At 49.0% G+C, this 18,967-nt stretch overlaps 2 protein-coding genes across 2 annotated transcripts; one reads left to right on the plus strand and one right to left on the minus strand.

Annotated features, from left to right (window-relative positions):
- Positions 1–12,155: 12,155 nt before the first annotated feature.
- On the plus strand, positions 12,156–16,265 carry LOC120710353 (calreticulin-3-like). Its single transcript, XM_039995984.1, has 14 exons — positions 12,156–12,362; positions 12,928–13,035; positions 13,175–13,367; positions 13,671–13,929; positions 14,023–14,079; positions 14,153–14,200; positions 14,331–14,417; positions 14,515–14,572; positions 14,739–14,806; positions 14,924–15,019; positions 15,098–15,154; positions 15,299–15,364; positions 15,680–15,709; positions 15,821–16,265. Exons 1-14 carry the CDS (start codon positions 12,257–12,259, stop codon positions 15,830–15,832), a joined length of 1,245 nt encoding a protein of 414 aa, XP_039851918.1. The 5' UTR covers positions 12,156–12,256; the 3' UTR covers positions 15,833–16,265.
- Positions 16,266–16,716: 451 nt separating this feature from the next.
- Positions 16,717–18,130, minus strand: LOC120710354 (RHOMBOID-like protein 13). The gene has a single exon (XM_039995985.1). It carries the CDS (start codon positions 17,754–17,756, stop codon positions 16,935–16,937), a length of 822 nt encoding a protein of 273 aa, XP_039851919.1. The 5' UTR covers positions 17,757–18,130; the 3' UTR covers positions 16,717–16,934.
- Positions 18,131–18,967: the final 837 nt, after the last annotated feature.

Here is an 18,967-nt window from a genome sequence, read left to right on the forward strand (position 1 = left end):
CTACGTCATATAAAGAGTATACAATTATACCGTCAGCAGCTTGGCTGCAGCTGCCCAACAAACTATGTGACATTGCGCTGGCTTGCTGTAGCTGCAGGCAGCTTTTTTTTACCGACTAGTAGTATTGTAAAATGACGTTAGCACCCTTATTGAATCGTGATGTGTTTTTTTTCCGGTGCTCGCAAGCATATTAACCATCATGCATTGTAATTAAGGATAATAAATGAATTTTACCACTTTGCCATGTAGTGATGTGAAACATCAGACATGCATGTAATTAAGAATTACAGAGTCTGACTTGGCCAAAACTTACAGAGTCTGAATTTTTCAAATTCTGGTACGCCCTACTTCTTATTCTACTACTACTACACACACACACACCCAGAGAGAGAAAGAGAGTACTAGTAGCTAGCTAGCCTGCTTGTCTAAATGTCATATGTTTAGATATGGGCATAGTATGTAATAATAGAGGCAAGGTTTGTTGTGTAACTGCATTTGCCTGTGTAACTGGATGATTCAAGAGGCGTACCAGCAAAAAAGAGCCAGAGTGGACCAATGAGGCAACAAACAGCAAACAATAGAGGCAAGGTTTGTTGTGGATCCCCAGAGCCAGGTACACGAAGACGATGGTTAAACCATTCACGCCTGCAAGAACAACATAGAGGAGATCCTCAAAATGACCAACACCGAGAGATAGTGCTGAATTGGAATGCATGGCCAAGCAAACAGAAACCGTACCTAGCAAGCCGAGCCGGCAGATGATCTGTGCACACCGAAGCTCTAGAAGAGATCGTGCGTAGGCACTAACCGTCTGTTTGGTTGAGTGGATGGCTCCAACCAGGTCGGAGCGAACCTTCTTTTCAAGCGTTTGGATGGAGACTGGAGGAGTTTGGAGCCGTTCTGAGATGGAATATTCGCAACATATGCGGGTTGGCCCCGTCCGCCAAAATCTGGCGGACGAGTTCGACCTGCGCGGGTTCCGTCCGAGCAGAGACGGGCGCCGTCTTCTTCCTCGCGTGAGGGCGACGTCGACGCCGCGCACGACGACGTCGACAGCGGGGGCGGCCCAGGGCGAGGCGCGCGAGCTCGACCTCGGCAGCGGCCGCACGGTCGATCGTGGCGGGCCAGGGCGCGGGCTCCCCCGCGGCGGCGCGGGAGCGGGAGAGGAGGCCCGGCTCCACCCGCAGCTCCGTCGGGTCCGCCGCCAGCCACGGCCGCAGCGCGGCCAGCAGCCGCGCGCGCAGGGCCTCCGCGAGGACCATCGGGGCGACTGGCGAGTGGTCACGCTAGGGCTCCATGGGTTTTGGGTGGCGCGAGCGGGGAGGGGGAGGTGGGAGCAGCAAGCCGGCGGTGGGGCGCGCGTAGGTCGGGGCGTCGGGACGAGGCGGAGGGTCGGGGCGAGGCGGCGAGCTCTGCCGCCACGGTCGGAGGAGGCGAGCTCGGCCGGCAAGGGCCGCGCAGCCCGGCCGGCGGCGGGGGGCCGGGCGCTGGCGGCCGGCTTCGGCGGGGGCCGTGCAGCTCGGCTGGCGGCGGGGGGTCGGGCGCAGGCCGTCGGAGGGGGGCCGGCCGGGGGCAGGGGGCACGGCGCGGTGCCCCCCTGAGGAAGAAGATAAGGGTTAGAAAAAAAGAAAAAGAAAAAGGTGAGAGATTGACAGGTGGGGTCCATTGGTGGCAAGTGGGACCCTCATTAACGGTGTTATCATGCCATTCAACCCCGTATTCCCAATTCCTTCAACCAAATATGAAATGTGTTCACTCTATCCCAAAATCAGAAGTGCAACCAAACAATGGATGGGTCAGCTCCGTCCCTAAAATCCGGATTGGATCCAACCCAATCCATTGATCCCGCAACCAAACACACGGTAAAGGGGATTGGATCCAACCCAATCCATTGATCCCGCAACCAAACACATGGTAAAGGGCACGCCGGCGGCTTGCAATGTCCACCATAAGCAGAAGCCAATGTGGAAATAGACTTGGTAGGATGGCGGTAAAATCTTCACCCTCTTCGCAACAGTCTCCGGTCCCAGGTACGTGATCAACGTCAACGATCCGCAAAGCGCGAGCCCGACCATATCTGACCTCCTGTCCTCCCCCTGGTAAGGGGAACACTTTCACTTCTCACCCCTGCCACAGGCCACCCATGAACACGCAATCCGGCAAAGAGAACCAGGCATACCTGACCAAGACCGGGCTGGACCGCCGCTGCCGCACCGTCCTCGAGCACATCCACCCTCTGCTCACCGCGACGACGGCGCTTTCCCCGGAGGTATGACCACCAGGAGCCAGCAACGCGTCGCTCCCTCAGCTCCGCCGCGGCGCGCTGCACCCGGACCATCGCCTCGGCCGCCTGCTTCAGCTCCCGGCACGCGCGCGCCAGTTCCGCCGCGCGGTTGCGAACAGCCTTAAGCGGAGCGCTATCAGCCGCCTCATCGCGGTGGCCGCGGCGCCGAGGGCCACGACGCAGTTCAGACGTGCCGCGGGGTCGCCCGCCTGCTCCATCGCGTCGGTGGCCACCAGCAGCTCGCCATGGGGCACGCGGGCGCCAACCGCGGCGGCGATGACATCGCGGGCCCGCGCCAGCATCTCGCTGCCTCTCTCCTCGAAATCACGGCGACCCGGACGTCAACCCCGTCACCGGTTCCTGCAGCCAGGAATTGTTAGATAATACTGCCGACGAACGAACCCACGCGAACCCGAACACGAACTACACCTCGACTGCCCGAGCTCGCCGCCTCCAATTCCTACCTTGGGTTGAGCAGCTGCTTCCACATCGTCGAGGAGATTTTGTCGAACGCCTTGCTGACGTCCGCGGATTCTCCAAAGTGACGACCACCAGCTGCCAGCAGCCTGGCCCGCGGGCTCCTCCTTGGCGGGCAGGATCTTCTCCATGGCATTGACGGTGTCGCGGTAGTCCGAGCACGAACGCGACAGCTTCTCCGCGGCGCGATGGATAGCGTCCAGCTGCGCGCGGACTGCTCCCTCTAGGGCGGCGGACGCGTCGCGGAGGTTGACGACCGCGAGGAGCCTCCCCTCACCCCCCGCCTCCTCCAACTGTCGCGAAGCCAGGTTGAGATCGGTGCGGTCCATACGGGCGACATGTGCGGCTTCCTCCGCGCCGCGAGCCTGCGCCACGAGCTCCCTGCACTTTGCCTCGAGGATCGAGGCGCCGAGGTAGTTGGTGACGGTGGCCGCGGCCTCCACCGTCTCCTCCATCTCTGCCTCGACAGCTCGACTCCCTTCGGGGGCGGCCTCCACCGTCTCCTCCATCTCGGGCTTGCTGGCTTCCGGGGCGGCGGGGCCAAGGCCTTTGCCCTTCGGGGAGGTTGAGCTCGCATCGCACGGAACGGTCCGCGGGGGCGCCGCCGCCTCCCTGTCCAGGCCAGGCCGCGCCACCGGAGCCTCGCAAACGGTGATGGCAGAACAAGGAGCTCAGCGTGGACCTATTATTCATCTCTTCCGTTACCTCCATGGTGCAGCTGTGCCTCGAGATCCTGCCGTTTCTACCATGTTTAACCCCGGAGCATTGGAGCAAGGTCGCGCGCGGCGCGCCCACGATGACGCCGTCGCCGACGGCGGTGGCGTCATCTAGTCGGCTTCGGCCTCGGCCCGCCTCATGCGTCAAGCCGTGAAGGCATGGGAGAAAGGCAATGCCTCGTATTTCCTCCAGAGCGTCCTCGTCGCTCGCGACGGCCTCTCCTTGAACATCTTCGCAGTCGGCGCCGACCACTGGGTCTACGCCGCGGGGTCGGACGGCGGGCAGGTCGTCGGCTGCAACCGCCTTGGTAGCCAGCAGCAGGAGCGCTGCGCGGTTGAGCATCGCGTGCGACGTCAAGGCGCACGACATGGCCCGCCAGTGCATCGTCAGGAACCTGGTGTGCACCGGCTCTGCAGGCAAGACCATCGGCTAGTAGTGCCACCAGCAGAGCAGCGGCGAGCTCGCCACGGTGGGCACCATCGAAAGGCCACAAAGGCCCGGTCAAAATCCTGCAGGCTTCCTGTTGCAGGATGAGCATTGAGCAATGGCTGCATGGTGTACAGCCGGAGCCTTGACAAGAGCATCAGAGTTTGGTGAGTCAGCCCGGGTTTGGACGGCAATGACCAACAGCCATAACAAGACAAGTGTTGGCATGGCCTCTCTGTTCTCGAGATGAATGTGTTTGCTCCAGAATTCGAATCGAATTGTTTTATATTGCTCTTGTCAAGTCTGTAGTTCAGACATTGCGTTTCTGCATCGAATGTAGTTGCAGAGCTCCCAATTCACCTGATCCTGCAGACAGACACCGCCATCGGAAGGAAACTTCTTCATCTTTACATAAAAAAAAAAAACTTCCTCTTCAAGGAAACAAGCAGGCTGTGAATGTGAAGGCAAACTTGGAAACTGAATTTCTTAAAGTGACAAGCCAAACAGGAAAAAAAAAGTGTTCAGATTACCCCTGGGCAGGCATCAGGCACTTGCAAACACTGCAAATCTCGACGTGGATAACTGAATCGATCACGCACGGACGGATACAGTATGCAGAGATGTGTGAGCGAGTGGCCACTGGTAAGTGGTAAGGCAAACTGAACATTCACGAATAGAGAGAGCGTGTTCGTGCAATAACGGGAACCTGAAAGTAGCTGTGGGCTGTGCCATCCTGGACTGAACTGAAAGCTTGGGGACGGTTGCAGACTTGCAGCTGACGCCATTAGAAGCGGCTCCCGCTACCCTTGGAGTTTCAGCCAGGATTATGAGTTGGGGTGGCGGCAGAGCTCAGGGAAAGGTTGGGGAAATCGGAGCCATAAATGCCATCCACAACTATCTGCATCTGGCCCAAACACTCTCTACGGCGAAGGCCATGCATCTGCTGGTACCCGGGCGGGCATCACTGGTTATTAGATTGGCAAATTCCAGTCCCCTGCAAACGTTGTCAAACTAAAAGTAAGCCCACTACTGGCGGTCTGGTGCTCCTTATTTTTTGAGTTAAGAGTAGCGTTCTAGCCTTTTCAATCGTCCAATGCATAAGGCTACTACTGTTGTTTAGCTATTACACTGACATGTTTATCATGTCGCAATGGAGGAAGGAGCAGAGCAAAATAAAGTAATGGGACTATGTACGTCGTGAGGACATTTGCAGTGTTCTAGACACAAACAAGTCGAGAAAGCCTAGTGGCCTAGCATTGACAAAGCTCGTACCCTAAGAACATACGGAAGGCCGGGGTAATGGTATATCTCTTAGGCCGTGGCTCATCGTCTATACAGAACTAGGCGTATAGCTCGCGAATTTGCACGGCTAGTATTGAAAATTCAAAAATTTACATGTCGTTGTATTCTTATTTAAAGATTATACTATTTTTTACCATACATCATCATGTTCATTATCGTAAATTATGTCTTATTGTTGATTAAAACAATTCAAATATGATCTACCTATAATAATAATTTGATTTGTTGAGCTTTAATAATATTATGCAGATAATTATTCTTATTTTATTTTGATTGATTGTTGTTAGCTTTAGATTTTACTAATAGTATATATTTATAACTGATACATAGCTAAATGGTATTCTATATCTAATTTTTCATAATGGCATTAGTGGGTGATTTTTAATTAGGCACAGGGGTATTTTAGGCTATTTTTTATCATAATGATAGTGGTGGGTAATTTTTATTTTTCTATTTTTCTCCGATTAACGTGGGAATTTCTAGATTTTGAGAGCGAACGTGAAAGTTCCGTTTGTTGGCCAAATAATAAGATAATAGATTGGATGGGATTCCCGGCAATGGGAACAGATATACGAGTACCTCTACACTCCTACTTCTTTTCAGAATTCGTGTGTCAAAAATTGGTGTTAAGATTATGGGCGCCGATTTCTCAAGAGTATGCACAGAAAGTGAACACTAGTGTAGCGTTTAGGACACTCAGCCAGCATAAATGCCTGACGGCTAGGCGCTCCTACTCCATCTGTCCATACTGGTTTAGGATTATACCACATCTTGCTAAAATCCATACAACGATGCCCACGCCAATGACGACAGTCTAGCCATTCGGGAATAGATGCAGGCCACCTGCCGATGTGAGCACCGGCACTAGTCCAGTGAGAGCCACTATGTAAAGTACATGACGCTTCCCAATCAGATTCGCCTGAATCCAGAATAGAGTATGAGCATTAGTGAACTGCACATGTTCAGACATGACATGTTCCAAGAAATCACATATCTAGTCAATCAGAGCCGCTCCATCCATGAATGCCTTTAACAAGCAACCGACCCCATGGACCAAGTTTATGAACCACAAAGCCGGACTATGGTGAACCAAGTCCACACCAGTCTGCAGGCTTGCACAAGCGCAACCAGGACACATAGGGTGACTTGTGGGACCAGGAACTGATGGGTAAACCCACAAGAACTGGACCCATGATTGACCCACGGTTGACTTGTTCAATGTTCTCCAAGTCAGCGATGACATTGCTTTCACGTGACCAAATAGAAAATTAGAAAGTTTATAAATATTTAGATATTACACCTACTACTAGAATGCTTATTAAAAAAGGCTAGATCTAGCAGCATGTGGTGGATAATGCAGCGCATCTGTCGAGGCCACAAATGTGTACCACACCACATATATCATTACGACAACGCCTGCTATCTTCACACTGATGTATTTTTCTGAAGTAATAGTTCTTATAGCTATCATGATGGCGCGTGTAATAACAAAACCCTTAGCAGAGAAGGTGCCTAAGTCAGCGCAAAAAATTAAAAAAAAACTTGCGGGGTGAGACCGCTCCCACGACATTGTTTGAGAGGTAGAATGACCTTCTCTGCCCCACCCGTACACGGGGGCCCGTCGCCTTGTGAGTTAAGCCAGGCTCCACAGTGCTTTGGACGTGGGACAAGCGAGGGAGTTTTTTTTAACCCCAGAGCTGAAATTCGCCCCCGAGGGGGATCGAACCCAGGGCCTCTGGGGAGTGCCTCCAGCGATGCTACCACTACGATAGCAGGCCTTTGGCAGCGCAAAAAATTACTGAAACATGTAAATAAGCTAGATAAGTACAGTGTGGAATGAACTGCTAACCTCCTTCTAATGGTCACGAACAAGCCAACCTCCTTCTAATGGTCATGAATAAGTTGTACTCCCTCCATTTAAAATCGCTGGTTTTGCTGTCAAAGTCGGAGAACAACACCATCTGAGCATGGTATGTCAATTTCATGGCGATGACAGCGAGGCCGGCCTCCGAAGAAGGCACACTCTGAGCAACCGAGAACAAAAGCCATCGCAGATTTGCTCAACTCCGACTCTGTTACTCTCTTCTTGCCAATTCCGCCAGCGAAGTGTCCCGCAGCTTGGCAGAAGGCGTCAGCTGCGTCGGCCATCGAAGAGTCGATTGTGGATTTGGCAAATACCCCGGCTTGCTCTGGCAGTTCTTGGTTTCCGATCAGAAGAAGCACTTCCACCGATTTCTTGACATCAGAAGCACTAGTGTTCTTGTCTTCGTTTCTTGGCTGTCTCAGATTATTTCCTAATTCTTGCCGGACCAATGCCCAGCACATGGTACGACTACAAGTGCCGCCGGTTAGTCAATACAGAGATCACGCGTCAGTTGGCAACACGGAGATCGAGCATAGCTCAGCTAGCGGGGATCGTAGGTCAGTTATCAACATAGAGCTCATGCCATTCAGAACATCCTGCTGCCTATCGTCTTCATACATTCAGACCATCTTGCCGATGGTGCCCACCCCGTCTCCTGATCCTTTGGCGATGACATCATCCCCTCGAACACAGCTCTGCAATAGCAGCAATGGAACTATTTTGTTATTATTTTACAATTAATATCTAATTGTAGATTAATTATACTTAAAATATTAATCTCATATAAAACAGTTATACTATGTAATTAGTTATTTTTTCAACTGTATTTAATGCTCCATGCATGTGTTCGAAGATTCGTGTGACGAATACTATAAGAAATTTTTTGGGAACTAAACAATGCCTAAGGCCTCCTCCAAAGAGGTAGCTTAAAGCTATCAAAAATAGATTTTTTTTACTTCATGAACAGTAGCAAAAGTGAATAGCTAGCGAGAAGTTAGTAGTCAGTCTATAACGAGTCTATAACGTTTTTTCAATGTGCTTCTCTCTCACTACATGACATTCAATACTGACTTACATCTACGTGTTGGCTCTAAATTTACTTGCTTATAGCTACCTGCTAACTCTTATTGTTGGAGCAGGCCTAAGAATCTTGATTGAGAGCATGAGCTGAGACCTGAGAGTCAGCAATGCCTGTCTCCGCTGAATTTTCTTTCGCAGCCCGCAGCCGAGAGCCCGAGTCACACATGGTGACTCATGGGATCCGGAACTGACAAGTGGACCCATAAGAACTGGATCCACGGTTCAATATTCACCCAAGTCAGCAATGGCATTGCTTTCTCTTGACCAAATAGAAAACTTATATATGTCGAGATATTTGCGCCTACTACTAAAATGCTTATTAAAAACCATCAAAAATGCTTATTTAAAAAGGCTAGATTTAGCAGCATACGGTGGATAATCACACCATAGATTCATGTGGAGGACTCTCGATCCGCTGTGTCCTATACACAAGCGCATCTGCTGAGGCCAGAAATGTATACCACACCGCACATATCAATACGCCAACGCCTACTATCTTCACACTGATGTGTTCTTCTGAAGTAACAATTCCGGTAGCTATCATGATGGCGCAGGTAGTGACAAAACCCTGGACAGAGAAGGTGTCTAAGTCAGCGCAAAAACTATTGGAACATGTAAATAAGCTAGATAATAAGCACAATGAAATGAACCGCTAACCTCCTTCTAAGGCCAGACTCAGTGGGGAGTATCATCGACACAGTTATCTAGACTAGAATCTTAAGAACTGTGCCAGTGGAGTGTTATGATGATGACACTCCTCTCATTTTTCATGGCACTCCTCCGTTCTCTCTCCTCCCACTGAGATTGGCCTAATAATTACGAACAAGCCAAGTTCCTTCTAGTGGTCACGAATAAGTTGTACTCCTTTCGTTCCAAAATGTATGTCGTTTTGACATTTTTAGATTCATAGATTTTATTATGTACCTAAACGTATATTATATTTACATGCATAACAAACACTATGAATCTAGAAAAATCAAAACAAACTACATTTTGGTAGGGAGGGAGTAAACCTATTTATGATGGAGTATGTGAAATAAAACTAAATGAAGTGGATTGTAACATGTCAACCCGACATGTTTCTAGTTTAATACAGTATAGATGCGTAGATGTTCACATGAACATATATGCATACACATCCCTGGAATGGCCAGTGACTTAAGTATACACGATGATATTTTTTTATAAAAAAAAAACACTTAGGGTCGATCTTGCTTGCAGACGACGTACTCCATGCATGTTACGAGGGGCTAAGCTAAATGAAAATTTACTTTATTTTTTCGCTACACTGTTATATAGATTTGTGACATATTAGTTGTATCGAAACTAAGATCTGGAGGAGTAACAATACAATGGCAGCCATAAGTTGAAGGAAAGTGGGCACGTGAATGTACATTTGTAGAATGTAGTCCCTTACCCGGATGGCCCACCGGTAGGCCGGCTTAATGGTTGTCATCGTAGGCACTAGCAGTTCTTGATAGCCGTCTTCGCAGTGTGTCTCTGGATGACCTCCCGGTCCCGGCGCGCACGGCGTTGAAGAGGTCTAGCGCCACCGTGCTTGACATGGCGCCCTCGCACGGGGTGGTCGTGAGGAAGCTCTAGGCGGGCGGATCGGAACCGCGGGTGCTCACCGGCCGGCGCGATACAGACGACGGGTGGATGAATTCGATGGATAAGGTAACACGGCGTGCGCCCCCCCCCCCCCCCCCCCCCCCCCGGCCCTCGGCCTTTTTTATGCTCGCAGGCACGGCTCGGCTCGGCTCGCCGCGCACACGATGACACGAGTGCAATGCGAGACGGAAACAAGCTAGGATTCGGTTCGAATTCGAACAGAGCAGAGGTTTGGGGCGGCTTTTTATTTTTATATTTTTTAAAAACGTTTTTTACAGAAATATATTTTCGATTTCACATTTTACAGTTTTATACCCCTACCGCCCGGCAGGGAGGCGGCAGTGACCTACATGTAAATAAATATAATTTTTTTGCGCGGAGGCTCCTGGCGGGAGCCTGTCGCCCCCTACCGGGCGGCAGGCACCTGCCGCCCCGGTGGAGGGGTGGCAAGCTCCCCCCAAATATAAAAGCTGAGTCCCTTCCCTCGCACCCTCATTTCCTGTCCACGAGATCCAGAGAGGGGAGAGGGAGAGAGGAGGGGTGAGGGAGGTAATTCCACCGGTGAAGCCCTGCCAGATTTTGAATCCGAACCGGAGATAACCAATATTTCTCAACTATTATAGACTTGTTTTTAAAATAATTATGAACCGTAATTAAATGGGTCTTTAAATTCACATTGAACTTCCTGTGAAGACATTTCCGTATGGACTCAAAACTCCTCTATAGGGGGTTTATCTAGACTGCATTGTATTCTTTCCAATGCTGATAGATTTACTCCATAGAAATCATGAGTAATTCTATAGAAGTCACCGTAATGAACTTGAAACGCCACCTTACTCGACATATCTGGTCATCCAAAGACTTTATTTTAATTAATCCAATATCTAGAAACATGGTATGGCTTCAATTATAACCACTAATCCGAACCCTAAGTGCTTGCAATAATAAAAAATACTAATCATAGAATTAAATATACAAAAAAATTCAATGAGAAAATTGAGAAATATTGATTACCTACGGTTCGGATCCAAAATCCGGCAGGGCTTCGCCGGTGGAATTACCTCCCTCACCCCTCCTCTCTCCCTCTCCCATCTCTGGATCTCGTGGGCAGGAAATGAGGGTGCAAGGGAAGGGGCTCAGCTTTTATATTTGGGGGGAGCCTGCCGCCCCCTTGTCGGGCGGGCAGGCTGCCTGCCGCCCCTCCACCGGGCGGCAGGTGCCTGCCGGGCGGCAGGCTCCCGCCAGGGGCCTTCGCGCAAAAAAAAATTATATTTATTATATGTAAATCCATACCGCCCCCCGCCGGGTGGTAGGCCCCCTGCCGCTCCCCTGCCGGGCGGTAGGGGTATAAAACTGTAAAATGTGAAACCGAAAATATATTTCTGTAAAAAGTATTTTTAAAAAATATAAAAATAAAAAAGCCGCAGGTTTGGGCCGTCAGCACACATTATTGCTCTTGGACCTTGGCTGAATTCAACTCGTTTGGGCCCGCCGGTTCCTTGCCTGCTTTCGGATTTTACGAGTCGCGATCCAGCGACTGGCCGACTGACGAACCACAGGCGACTTCCGGTCAGCAACGAAGCCCGGGCCCACCCAGGGCGAAGCCGCGAACACCTCAGTCGGCTGACGTGGCGTCCTGTCATTGGCTACGCAGGTGATTTACAGACTCGCGATTGGCTGATGTGGAATTAAGTTGCGTGGGCTTTTCCGGCACGGAGTAGAATCCCCCCGTCCGTGGGCCCCCACCCAGGTAGGGACACGTCCGAAGCAGCGACGTTGACTGACAAGTCGCGGCCACCGTCCGTTCGGAGTAACGACCGGGGAGGGGACGGGGAGGCTGCCAGCCTGCCAGCCTGCCAGGCTGCTACCGGTATGCTGCTCCGCTCTCCAGTCTCCGCACTCCCAGTCTCCCACTCGGTCCTCCCGTGTGGTCCGCATGAAATGCCCACGGGTCTCGAATAAACCACGAAAATGCCACCGACCAATCCACGGTTTGTGTGGCTTCAGCCAGGCCAGAGTGCCATGGCCTTGTTTGGTTTGTGCTAGAATTCTAGTGCGTTAGGAATAGTAATAACTTTGATCGTTAATTACGGTGTCAAATAAAGTCAGTTTACAAAACTAACTTCAGAACCCCTGCGCTAGTGGCTATAAAGAATCTAACGAGGCCTTCCACCGCGCGATTAGTGGATGGTACTGTAGTATCACTGTAGTAAATCATCGACTAATTACCGTCATTAGATTTGTCGCGAAAAGTTACACTAATTCCTAAAAAGGTTTTACAAATAGATTTCATTTAGTACTTCATGCATGCGAGATTCTTTTTTCGGAAAGCGTGCCTAGCTTAACCAAACAAGGCCCATATTTGTGAATAAAACCAACTTCCAGGGTCACTTCAGCCCCCGCTCGCACTACAAATATTCCCTTTGGTCCAACAGCTCAGCACGCTCGCCGCTGCAGCAGCGAAGCTCCCCCTCCTCCCCGCTTCGTCTCCGGCGATGGGTCCTCGCCGCCGCCGCGGCGGCCTGCGCGGCTGCCTCCTCGTCCTCTCGTCGCTGCTCCTCCTCGCGTCCGGCGAGGTCTTCTTCGAGGAGCGCTTCGAAGGTATTGCGCACATGCCTCGCTGACTGCTCCGCTCCTCCCCGCTTCGGCGCTTCCCGATTAGCCCCAGCTTGCCCCCGTGCTATCTATCTATGTTGGTGCTTCTATTTCTGGCTTCCGATTCGAGTTGCCGAATTGGCAGCCTACTGGATTGGGATGATGGGCTGCTGCCTGCTGAGTGTTGACGGACGATTGATCGGGCGTGCGCTACTTTTCCTTGTCACCCCCTGTGCTTGCGAGTATTATCGCAGTGCCCCTGCGGTCGCTGCCTTTGGCAAACTATGCTTCCGTTTTCGCTAAGGCGGGTCAAGGTTTTTGACCGTTTCGACGTGAGCTGAACTGATGTGCTCAAGGATTCCGACTGAAATTATTACCAGTAGTACCCGAAGCGCTCTAGGATTTGGGCGCAGCGCTTTAGCAGCTTGCTGAGCTTGGCATGGAGTGAAAAACGGATGACAGGAGCTTGGTTTCGCAATTATAATTTTAAATAAAAGGTTCCTCGTCATTGTAATTTAAGGTGTTTTACCATGTTAGGACTGAATTCTTCTGTTTCGGTTTGAATGTTCAGATGGCTGGGAGTCCCGGTGGGTGGAATCTGATTGGAAAAGGAGTGAAGGGAAAGCCGGAAGGTTCAAGCACACAGCGGGAAGATACTCTGGAGATCCTGACGACAAAGGTTTATTTTCGTCCCTGGCACACTTCTGTTTCAATTGACTATGATCGTTTGATCATAAAACATGCCATGCTTGCTCAGTGTCTTAGTTCCAGTAAGTTTATTGACCCCTGTGCTTTATTTTTTGTGTATACTGTACCAGGAATACAAACAACAATGGATGCTAGGCATTTTGCTATCTCAGCCAAGTTCCCACAATTCAGTAACAAGAACAGGACACTGGTGGTCCAGTACTCCATTAAGTTTGAGCAGGATATCGAGTGTGGTGGTGGATACATTAAGCTTATGTCCGGTTATGTCAACCAGAAAAAATTTAGTGGGGACACTCCATACAGGTAAATTTCTTTATGGCTTTTGCCCCCCATGGAATTTCCCATTCTTTCAAACCTGCGTTCATTCCTATGCTTGATGTGTTATCACTTATCAGCATGTTCAAATTGTTGATGGACGACGAATGCCACTCTAACACATAATTTAGTTCTGTTTTAGGAGTCGATACAGACTTCACAGCTTGCAAATTAATAATCCTATCATTGTTTCTGAATGTAGTGTATGAATATGAATTGCAGCCTCTATTGTTATCTTGTTGTCGCCTGCTGAGTGGTGCCTGCTAACTTTCATAACTGTCTCTTGTGCAGCTTGATGTTTGGGCCAGATATATGTGGTACTGATACAAAGAAGCTGCATCTTATACTTTCTTACCAAGGGCAGAATTATCCAATCAAGAAAGATCTAGAATGTGAGACGGACAAGTTAACACATATGTATACTTTCATTCTTAGGCCTGACGCATCTTATAGCCTACTTGTCGATAACCGTGAAAGAGAATCTGGGAGCATGTACACTGACTGGGACATCCTCCCTCCTCGTAAAATCAAGGGTGTTAATGCCAAAAGGGTTGGTTATTATTTTTATAATTAGTGCTATATTTTGCCAGGAATTTACCGTATGATAAACTGATATTGTCTAATGTATACATCTTCACGGCAGCCTAAGGATTGGGATGACAGAGAATATATTGATGATCCTGATGATGTTAAGCCAGAGGTTTGTGATTCCACAACTCTTCCGAATATGCATTGTCGCACATAATGCTTAACGTTTCATTGGTGTTGGCCAGGGCTATGATTCTATCCCAAAACAGATTCCTGATCCGAAGGACAAAAAGGTACGCAAGTTCTAACATTAGTCAAGTATTAGCCATGGAATCATATGTGTAAAGAACACCCGAAAATTTGTTATAAGTAGACACAACACAATATGGAAAATATATGACTTTTTTTCCTTATATAAACCAGCCTGACACATGGGATGACGATGATGATGGCATATGGAAGCCCAGAATGATATCAAATCCAGCATACAAGGGACCATGGAAACGCAAGGTGCGGTATCTTGTTTGGCAATCAGTCCTTGGCAAGGTCCGGTACTCCGCTATCATCTATCTATAGAGTTCACAATTTCACATGCTCCTGCTTGCAGAGAATTAAGAATCCTAACTACAAGGGTAAATGGAAGACCCCATGGATTGATAATCCAGGTAACCAAATAAGATAATGGTTTCATATGTATATGCAATTAAGTATTTAATAATACAGTGTACATTCAGCTACTGTCCAATATTCCATTCAACGGCTGATTTTCAATTATACCCCACTTTAAGCTTTAAAGGGCTAGTTTGACGCTATCAGTGTATTAATTTGCAGAGTTTGAGGATGATCCAGATCTGTATGTGCTGAAACCTTTGAAGTATGTTGGAATTGAAGTTTGGCAGGTAGCATATACAATGTTTTTTTTTTAAATAAACTTTTGTTAAAAATATATCTTCCTGCTGCCTTATGATTTCTTAAGTGATGTAGCATGTGTATACTTATATCTCAAATATACGCAGGTAAAAGCTGGTTCAGTTTTTGACAACATTCTGATTTGTGATGACCCTGAGTATGCAAGAAAGGTTGTTGAGGAAACTGTGGGTGCGAATAGGGAGGTAACCACAAATAAAACTTTACCAAATTGGTCCTGCTATCTCCTGGGAACACTATCTCAGTTTTCTGTATTTTTGCAGGCTGAAAAGGAGGCTTTTGAAGAAGCTGAAAAGGAGAGGAAAGCTAGAGAAGATAGGGTTAGAATGAAGCACTGTGATTTATGAATTATCTACCTTCAGTTGGACTTTGTTACTTCTATGCATCATTCAATGTCGTTGAATCAAAGAATGACTACAAGATGTTAAAGAGGCTAAATTTTCTGCTAAACTGTTTGTGCACAGGAAGCTCAACAAGGAAAGGATGAAGGGGCTCGGCGCCGAAGAGACAAGAAGGACAGATACAAAAGAGTATATTTTCTTCATCCTGTCACATAGCTCACATAGCTTTTTTGTCTTTTCCATGAAGATCCTAATTGTAAAAGTTTTACCTCTGGTTCCTTTCTCAAATTATCACCATATCATCAAAAGGGGCCATATTAGAGAAATAAAGCATAAATAGTTGGAATGCTGTGTTGATGTGTTTTGCATTTGCACTGATTGCTAGAGGCCTGCATTTATGTATTGTGATTTGTGTTGTGCTCATGTGCTAGAGGCGCAGATTTATTACCTAAAATACAGTATATGCATACATGGTGCACTAAATCTCCTTCCTTGCTTTTACAGCGTTACAGGGATCACTGGGATGACTACCATGTAAGTCAAAGTACTTTTTTTTATGGAAGAAATGCAACTTGTACTTTTTATTATGAACTTCCTAACTCGATTAGACAAGAAGCTTATGTCGTATGCTGGTTCCATGTTCAGGATGAGCTGTGAAGTACTCGGAAAGTTACATTCTTTGAAGCATAATCTCAAGCCACCATGGACATGATGCGATGTTTTCATCAATAATTGGATCACCAGGCCCAAACAACCTGAAGTGTTCCGTGCTATGCGCCAAAAAATATTAAATTCCAGGATTGAGATGGCATGGACAAAACTGAATATCATTCATGCTTCCTCCGCAACAGCAGGACATTCCAGTGAAAATTTGGCTTTGACACAGAAATAGTGGGATGAGTCTGTTATGCATGTAATTTACACGGCGCTGGCAATGTGCTAGCTTTGTAATGTCAAAACACTGTCCTTGCCAATATGAATAATCTAAATTGTCCATACGAGACTATGATGATCCCAAATTTTTACCATGTACCAAGTTAGTCGTACAAAATGCTGTTGTTGAGGACAATTGATATTTATTTGTATAATTTATGCCCAAAGGGATACTGGCTTGATTTATCAGCATGGATGCATAAATGAACAGATATGTTTCGGGGTTTCAGGTCAGATCATGGAAGAAAGGCGTGAACCTACAAGAAGATCTCAGAGTTTTCTTTTATGCACTACAAATTTTGTTACATCACCCTGCCGATGAGTAACTGGTTAAGCTTCCTGTTGTAGACCTATTTATGTTTAGAACTATAATTGATTGGTTGATGCGATGGAACAGCATCAGAGTTCCAAAATACAGTGAGACAGCAGTGTTAAAGGAATCACGAACTTGCAAGATGACCCGCAAAACAATGATGTCCTGTCAAAAATATTTTTCCAATGGTTCAGCACTTCTGCGCAGATGGAATGAGCATATCAGTTCTTCAAGCAAGCTACAGTGTATATAAACAGCACGGTATGACAGTAAGAACAGCACTGAAGAAATTCAGTTGCAAAACCTCACCCCACATGGTGACTAGCACAAAAGAATTCATTTGTTTTCAAAGTTATCATGAAGTATCTGGAAGTCCAGATGAAGAATTCCTTTATACCAGGAATGACCAAAGACATCCGTGACACCAAATTTAAAAACTGAATACATTGCATGGTGTCAACATGATAAAATTTTCATAACAAAAACAAGATTTGTCAAACATTTCTGCATATATTATACAATGTCGGCAACTCTTCTTTCAGGCAGCACATCCATCTGCAAAGTTCTACCATTTCTGGTGGCAACCACACCAACAGAAGGCAGTGACGGGTCTGTCACTGGTTCGATCTCAATAAAACTCAACTCCATAGAACCTGTACGCTTCAAGCTCAAGACAAATACAAGCGCAATCCAGCCGAGCATGGTGATTGCCCAGTAGTTATTCATCCCATGAATCAGACCCCAGGCAATTGAGTACCCGACAATGATCCCCGACAAGTGGCCAATGAAGCTAGCCTGCGGTACCATGATTGATGTGAATATCAGCGACTCGAATGGCGCAAAGCTGATCGGCAGCGACAGAACCCCGAAGATGTTCAGCTTCGATGACGGCTGCTTGGCAGCCAGAATTGTCATCCAGCCAAACACAACGCAGGAGTACCCAACAGCAGTCACCCTCCTGAAGTACTCCACCTTGAACCTCTGAATCATCATGTGGTAGAAGCCGAGGACCAGCAGCCCGGACAGCACGACGAGCACGAGCGTGTAGTGCAGGTAGTACTCGACGCCGAGCCCGATCTGGACCAGCTGCTCGACGACGCCGAGGCTCCAGAGCGCGCTCATGTTGAACACCAGGTGCACGACGCTGATGTGGGAGAAGGCGGAGGTGATGATCCGCCAGTACTGCCCGCCGTCCACGGCGGCCTCGTAGCTCAGCCCGACGTCCCCGTACCCGATGCCCCGCTTCTGGATGAACCACCAGATCAGGGAGCAGATGCCGATGACGCTGCTGCTCGCCGGCTTCTCCAATATCTCGTAGATCAGCGGCTTCCCCATTTCCCCAACAGGAAGCTCCCTGAGATTTCGGGCCTAGGACCCTGGCTCGGGGATTGGGGAATCGGGGAGGAAATGATCCAGCAATCCGCACAAGGCGTGAGGAAGATTGGGGGCTCACTAATCGCGAGGGGGTATGGGCTCGATTTGGTGCGCACGAATTGGTGGCGGGAGGTGGGGTTTGGCGATTTGAATTTGTGAAATTTGATGGGTTTTGTGATGGATCAGTGGCTCTCCCCTCGGAATTTTGGAGAGGATTCGAGCGGCTTCTCGGTCGGGCGCGTCCGATGCCCTAGGCTGTTCGGCTTGGGAAATTTTGTCTTGGGTCGCTTCGCTTCAGGAGGAAGGATGGTCGTGTGAGTTTTCCGATTAGTTCAGGACTAAGCTGCAAAATGATCGTGTCCTTGTTTTATAAGGGAAAAATTAGATCAAAGGGCTGTCCCTTACCGAGCGGCAGCACTGCTAAATCTGACGGCGCGCAGGCGTCCCTCCCTCTCCCGCGCACACGCCGCCGCCCCTGCCTCTCCTCCCTTGCGCTCGCGCCTCCGCCCCCTGCCTCTCCTCCACGGCGCCGACGCCCCTGCCCCTCCTCCCTCGCGCCGCCGCGGCACCACCCTTTGCCCCCTCCCATACGTCGCCGCACAGCAGCACAGGTGCGGCGCCCCTCGAGCCCTGCGCTGTGGAGACCCGGCAGCCTCCAACCTCCTGCTCGCCGGCCATTTTATTCGTCATCTTCTAGGTCTACACTCCTTGCCAAGTCAAGTCACCAATGCCGCTCGTGTAAAAAAAAAAAAAAAGAGTTGCAAGTTTGCTGAGGGCAGAGCCATGTATCGAAGCCGAACCTCTGATTCCCTGCTTCCGAACACCGGAGCCGAAACGAATGAAGGGGAGGGCGCTTCTCGTGGATCCCCAGCTTCCGAATCCGTGAGGAGCGAAGGAGATGCCGCTCATCATGGACCTCATAGTTCCGAAGATCATAGGCCGGGGAAGAGGAAGATGGAAGAATGGGGGCAGATCGCCCCGAGTCGGACAGAATAAGAGTAAGCAGAAGCAGTGCAGAAGAATCAGCCCGGAAAGGCGTCGGCTGCAACAATAGGCCAGGGTTCTAGGGTCCTTGCTGCTGCACCCCGTCTTCGATACCCGCCATTCCCGAGGACTTGCAAGCTTAAGGATATACGGAACTGGGAGAAGGAGTGCAATAGGATCAAAAAAAT

The sequence above is a fragment of the Panicum virgatum genome, chromosome 5K, assembly GCF_016808335.1.
Source record: "Panicum virgatum strain AP13 chromosome 5K, P.virgatum_v5, whole genome shotgun sequence".
Taxonomy (NCBI): domain Eukaryota; kingdom Viridiplantae; phylum Streptophyta; class Magnoliopsida; order Poales; family Poaceae; genus Panicum; species Panicum virgatum.